The following is a 6802-nucleotide window of genomic DNA, read 5'->3' on the forward strand; positions in this document are numbered from 1 at the left end:
TCAACCAATAAATCCACAACAATTATACGGAACAATGACTAAAGCCATTACACTAAAGATCTGCACATTCATTCAGCTATTTTTCTATTGCCCATTTTTGTTTTATCAACTGTTAATATGAGAAGAATAGAAGACTACAGGTCGTTAGAATCTAGGTGAGGTCGGGTCAGAGTGACTCACAGTCGCCTAACATGGCCTATGTCTCTGTCTATCTGCAGTAATGTGTTGTTATTTAAGGAGGAACACTGACACAGAGAGAGAAATACAAACATATGAAAGTTCCTCTTGTCACGCTGGTTTCACCTAAACCAGCCCATTGAAACCTGAGGGTCTCCATTCAGACACACAGAGCCTGTACTCACATCCGCCACAGATGTTCGGTTCCTTTATGCTCAACCATGACCGGCTTGTGTTCTACATTAGACTCGTTCTTATACCATCTTATAACAGTATCTCAGAAAGGTAAAGAGTTGTTATAAGTGAAACTGTAAATGTTGAGAGAAGACCGATCCCTGTTTGATGGAGTGTTGTTAGTGGGTGTTCTATCGTCAGGGTTCACTGTATTCTTACTCAACACAACTCTGGGTGCCTCTACATCACATCTCTGCTGAAGTCTGTTACAACATTATAGAACTTCTTTGTCTCTACTCCCGTAAGTCTTCCAGTGTTTACTAAACACTGGTCCTCTTAAATCAAACAGTGGAAGTGTTACAGGAACACATCATCCCTTCCTACTCCAGTTCTCAGTTCTCTTATGGATCATGCAGTGGCAGCTCATGAAGCCATTCATCACATGGAAAGGAAAAAAATGGGCCAAAGTATCTCTGAGACTTGTGTATGAAATAGAGCATGTAAACTGGAGTGTGTTTAAAGTAAAGATACCACCCATGCTGGTGTTGTTCGTTCTATTTTTTAGTCTGAGGAGTTTGATTTTCTGAGAGTAGTTGGCCTGCCGCTGAAATATCTGGCCCTGTTTGGTCCAATGACCTTATTTCCAATGTAGCTATGAATTGTATTGTGTTATGGTGTATTGCATTTTTTGTTATTGATTACTGCTGCCTCCAGAGCTCCCTTGATAAATATATTCTAATGAGATCCCATTGAGTAACCTGGATAAATATGTTTTAAATGAGGAAAAAGCAGGAGACCCTTACGCCTTCCTTTCCCCTCTTTCTCCAGAAGCTGCATGTGTTCCTGTTCCAGGACGTGCTGGTCATAACCAGGGCCATCACCCACAGCGAGCAGCTGCACTACCAGCTGTACCGCCAGCCCATCCCAGTCAGAGAGCTGCAGTGGGAGGACCTGCAGGACGGGGAGATCCGTCTGGGGGGCTCCATCAGAGGGGCCTTCAGCAACAATGAGAGGAGTGAGTGTTTAATCCATAGAATTACATATAGAACATTGGAATATGAATTACAGGATCTCTATGGTTTATCCCAAGTGGATAACGACTGTGGCCGCCGATAACTAGAGCTTGACACCCCTATCCTATTAATAATAACTAGAGCCTGACACCCCTATCCTATTAATAATAACTAGAGCTTGACACCCCTATCCTATTAATAATAACTAGAGCCTGACACCCCTATCCTATTAATAATAACTAGAGCCTGACACCCCTATCCTAATTAATAATGACAACTATTAATAATAGAGCTAGAGCCTGACACCCCTATCCTATTAATAATAACTAGAGCCTGACACCCCTATCCTATTAATAATGACTAGAGCTTGACACCCCTATCCTATTAATAATAACTATTAATAATAGAGACACCCCTATCCTATTAATAATGACTAGACTTGACCCTATCCTATTAATAATAACTAGAGCCTGACACCCCTATCCTATTAATAATAACTAGAGCCTGACACCCCTATGCAAATTGATAATAACTAGAGCCTGACACACCTATCCTATTAATAATTACTGGAGCTTGACACCCCTATCCTATTAATAATAACTAGAGCCTGACACCCCTATCCTATTAATAATAACTAGAGCCTGACACCCATATCCTATTAATAATAACTAGAGCCTGACACCCCTATCCTATTAATAATAATAACTAGAGCCTGACACCCCTATCCTATTAATAATAACTAGAGCCTGACACCCCTATCCTATTAATAATAACTAGAGCCTGACACCCCTATCCTATTAATAATTACTAGAGCCTGACACCCCTATCCTATTAATAATAACTAGAGCCTGACACCCCTATCCTATTAATAATAACTAGAGCCTGACACCCCTATCCTATTAATAAAAACTAGAGCCTGACACCCCTATCCTATTAATAATTATAACTAGAGCCTGACACCCCTATCCTATTAATAATAACTAGAGCCTGACACCCCTATCCTATTAATAATAACTAGAGCCTGACACCCCTATCCTATTAATAATAACCAGAGCCTGACACCCCTATCCTATTAATAATAACTAGAGCCTGACACCCCTATCCTATTAATAATAACTAGAGCCTGACACCCCTATCCTATTAATAATAACTAGAGCCTGACACCCCTATCCTATTAATAATTACTAGAGCCTGACACCCCTATCCTATTAATAATAACTATTAATAATAACTAGAGCCTGACACCCCTATCCTATTAATAATAACTAGAGCCTGACACCCCTATCCTATTAATAAAAACTAGAGCCTGACACCCCCCTATCCTATTAATAACTAGAGCCTGAGCCTGACACCCCTATATTAATAATTAACTAGAGCCTGACACCCCTATCCTATTAATAATAACTAGAGCCTGACACCCCTATCCTATTAATAATTACTAGAGCCTGACACCCCTATCCTATTAATAATAACTAGAGCTTGACACCCCTATCCTATTAATAATAACTAGAGCCTGACACCCCTATCATATTAATAATGTGGTCATTATCTTGGAATCGGCCTGTATCTAACTTCATCTCTCCTCTCCTTTCCCACATCAGCCAAAAACTTCTTCAGAGTGTCGTTTCATAGTGGTGGACAGCTCCAGTCCCACTCGTTCCAAGCCAGCGATGCCTTCAACAAACAGCAGTGGCTCAACTGCATCCGCCAGGCCAAAGGAGCCGCTGAGTCGGCCGTGGGGGTGGGGATTCCTGTAGGGGTGGGAACCAGTAGCAGTGACCCAGACCCCCGTCCAAGCCTACTCAGCCCCCAGAGACCTCTGAGTCCTCCCCTCTCAGGAGCACTGGCCCCCCAGCCAGAGAGCATGGTCCACAGTGACAGTGACTCGTCTGTAGACTCTCCAGATTGTAGCATGGACATGGACACGGCCGAGGCTTCTGACTCCACCACAGGCTGGCCTGGCTCTGCCCAGATGGACCAAACAGACTCTAGTAGCAGCAGCAGGCCAGCAGAAGTGTGACCACTGGGCTGTCAAGGCTACACCTGGGCAGTATTGGTGGTAACATGGCGATGTTCTTTATATGCGGGAGGGAGGCAACACAGTGGGTGGATATTGTAGAGCACTTCTTTTCTCTACCCCTTTTTTTCATTTGTTGTTTTTCTCTTAACTTTCTTTCTATGAGCCTGTGGTGTAGTCTATAGCAGTGGTATCCATGTGTCTTAGCTGTGACTGGCAGTTCTACTATGGATGTCTGCATGGAGAGGAAGGCAGCCATGACTGGGACCTCAGGACAGTATTGTTGTTGTTGCTCCTGCTCTGACTCTTGACCTCTGCTGTGGGCAGAGTCCTCCTACCCTACAGACAGGCTCCTCTCATCACCTTCTCACCACAACTAGAAACACTGCCATCACCTCTTATCCCACTGCACTACTACTGTGGTCTCCCAGAGCAAAGAGAATACATGGATGATGTTCTTTTTATATATATATAGAATATATTGTATGTAGGAATCTAGAGAACCTGTTGCGTTTGCAATAATTGACCCAGTCAAAATGACCAGAAGAATGTTTTCAAAGACAATCAATATGATGATATGTTGTTGTTGTTGTTGTTGTTAGGACTTGACATGGAGTTAGAGTTTATTTTGTTAAGGATGGGTTACAACAGTGTTAATGGGGCATAGTTGTTTGCTACAGATTCTTCCCACATCTTGGCCAGAACTATGATGTTCCAGAACTATGGCGTTCCAGAACTATGGTGTTCCAGAACTATGGCTTTCCAGATCTAGGGCGTTCCAGATCTATGGCGTTCCAGAGGTCAGCAATTGGCATCTAGAACTGGCCTCTTGGTAATGTATCCTAGTATGAACACATCACTCAGAGGGGATAGCTGTTATTATTGGTGGGTCAAGCTGGTTTGATTAATTGGGTGTTTATTTTTTATATCCTGTCTAAAGTTCAGTTCTGCATTGGTGGGAAAGGGCTCAAAAGTGAGCAGTCACTGTAGTCTACACCTGTTGCATTCTGCGCATGTGACCATTTTTTTATTTTAAATTAATATGAGTTCGAAAAAAATGATAGGACCACCTATTTCTCCACAAGTAGGAAGTGGGAACAGAAGCATTTTACAGCAAGTAAACAGCCCTTCCTGGAGGAAGCAAGATTCTCCGTGGTGTTAAGAGTCAATGTCTTACAGAGAAGCTTTGTATTAAAAACAGTATTAAATTAATTACTTTAAGTGTGTTTTAGTAGTGTCAGGTTTTTAATCACCCACAAAGTTCTTTACTCACTGGACATTTTTGTAAAAAGCGATGCTGAGACTTTTGTATGGTTTAAAGAAGTGGTCGCATGTGTCATAGCTAAACTCAGACCAGTCCTCTGTCACTGGGTGCTCTCGGTGTTGAACTGATAAACGAGGACTGCTAAATCATTGACAAAAATGTGTACGTTTCGGGTAATTATAATCTTGTGCAAGTTTACTTGTGGGGCCTCATGTTCTCTTTCATTTGAATAGAATGTCACGTGTTGAAAAAAGGAATCGGTTTGACCAAGTAATCACTAAAAGAAATATCCAAAATACAGTATATTCTTTTATTGTTTTGTTTTTTAAAGAAATGTATTGAAATGTATTCTTTAGGATGTCTATTTATAGTATTTTTTTTCTATGAATTAATGTTATATGCTTTTGTTTGGTTCATGCTGGAGACTAGAGGTGAGAATTATGGTTGTACAGGGAGATATGGGACTGGGAAGGGCCTAAAGAACTAGACTGGAAAATAAGGTTTTCAGAACCAGCTACTTATGTGGCTGTAGGCTATGTAAACCTTCAGACACATGGACTTGAAAGGAAAAGAGACTATATTGAAATATATGAACTGACTGAAAAAGATTGACATGAACATGTATAACCTAATGGAATTTAGACTGTACCAAATAAAAGATATGAACCAAACTATATTTGTCTTGTTTATTGTTTATTATGATTTGTTGTGATATTAAGCTATATTCCATGTAATAACTTATAATCTTTCCCATGTAGCTGTGATCACGAAAGTCCATTTCTAGCTATAAAATGCAATCGCTATTTCACTGATAAGATTTTTACAATACATGACAGTACATCAATACCTTAGCAGATACTTGCTAGACTCATGACAATATACTGCAGTTGTGATTTTACTACCTTTAAATCCCTCTGTGTAACAACGTGTTAGTCAAAATAATAAAAAATATAAATGTTTTATTGTCACATACACTGGATAGGTGCAATGAAATGTGTTGTTTTACAGGGTCATACAATGTATTACTACAATGAGAGTTTAGTCCCCATTAGCTACTGAACATGCAGCTGCTTCTCTTCCTGCGGGGTCCACAGAAAACATACAAATACATGACAATGTACAGAACAGTACTAGACAACAACAACATACGATATTACATTAAATAAAAAGAAAGAAAGAATCAATAAGAGTTTTAATCACCCACTTGGTGTCTTTCCTATATATATATATAGGAAAGACACCAAGTGACAAAAAATTATACTATTTACACACTATTCATATATACATATTAATATTATTGTATACAGTACAGTTAAATTAGATATTTAGAAAGAATTACAACAATGTATAAGATTAGACGATTTTTTGTGTGAACTTACAATAAAGTAAAATGCCTCAACTATATTGGTAAACATCATACACAAAGAGAGTGAATTATACAGTCATGGCATGGAACACCCTTAATGGCCCAACTGTTAGAGATGCTGATTACCCCTCCTCATGGGGCCTCTCTTAGCCAATAGTAGTGGCTGGGGCCCTCTTAGAAGGCTTCCACAGGTGAGAAAGGCCTAATCAGACAAGTGTGTTGGTGTATGTCCCCTGAGCCCTGGTTAAATGGTTGCTTTAATTCCCATTTGTCATGATGCAATCACATGCAATCAGACCAAGGAGAAGACAGACACACGTTAGTTTGGATGGCAGTTTGTTTTTGCTTTCTTTACAACTCCTTATGGAATTGTCAGGCCAAGAGCACAAACAGATCTGGGACCAGGCTAGACACAATGCCCCTGTTCCCCAGAGAGAAAGCCTTATTGGTGGGCTTACAGGCATTGGCGTACCGTGTCTCCCAAGGGCCTCACCTCATGCCAGCTCAGGTTTCTTTTGTCCATCTGTGCATCAGGACAACAAAACAAATAGCATGTCATTCAAGAGCTGATTATTTTAGTCAGTAAATACGTGGAAGGAGACAGTGCTTGTGAATATTTCGGAAACACAAATTAAAAAAATATATACAATTAAATAAAACAAGCTACTCTTGTATAATGACTTCGTATATCTCACGTGTAAAATGTAATATAAAGCGAGCCATCATGCCGTTCGTTCATAAACCCGCAAGTGGCGCTAAAACCCTTCGCATAAAACCCAATGCATCGATTG

General features: G+C 40.3%; 1 protein-coding gene across 3 annotated transcripts in view; it reads left to right on the forward strand.

Moving 5' to 3' along the window:
• Positions 1 to 5316, forward strand: part of arhgef3 (Rho guanine nucleotide exchange factor (GEF) 3) — a 116574-nt gene extending 111258 nt beyond the window's left edge. For all 3 annotated transcript variants that reach the window (XM_064966959.1, XM_064966961.1, XM_064966960.1), the window contains 2 exons: positions 1180 to 1366; positions 2966 to 5316. In XM_064966959.1, coding sequence (XP_064823031.1) covers positions 1180 to 1366; positions 2966 to 3384 — 606 coding nt within the window. In that variant the 3' untranslated portion in view covers positions 3385 to 5316. The remainder of the gene's footprint in view (positions 1 to 1179; positions 1367 to 2965) is intronic.
• The last annotated feature ends 1486 nt before the right edge of the window (positions 5317 to 6802 follow it).

Source organism: Oncorhynchus masou, chromosome 5 (genome assembly GCF_036934945.1).
Source record: "Oncorhynchus masou masou isolate Uvic2021 chromosome 5, UVic_Omas_1.1, whole genome shotgun sequence".
NCBI classification, from domain to species: Eukaryota; Metazoa; Chordata; class Actinopteri; order Salmoniformes; family Salmonidae; genus Oncorhynchus; species Oncorhynchus masou.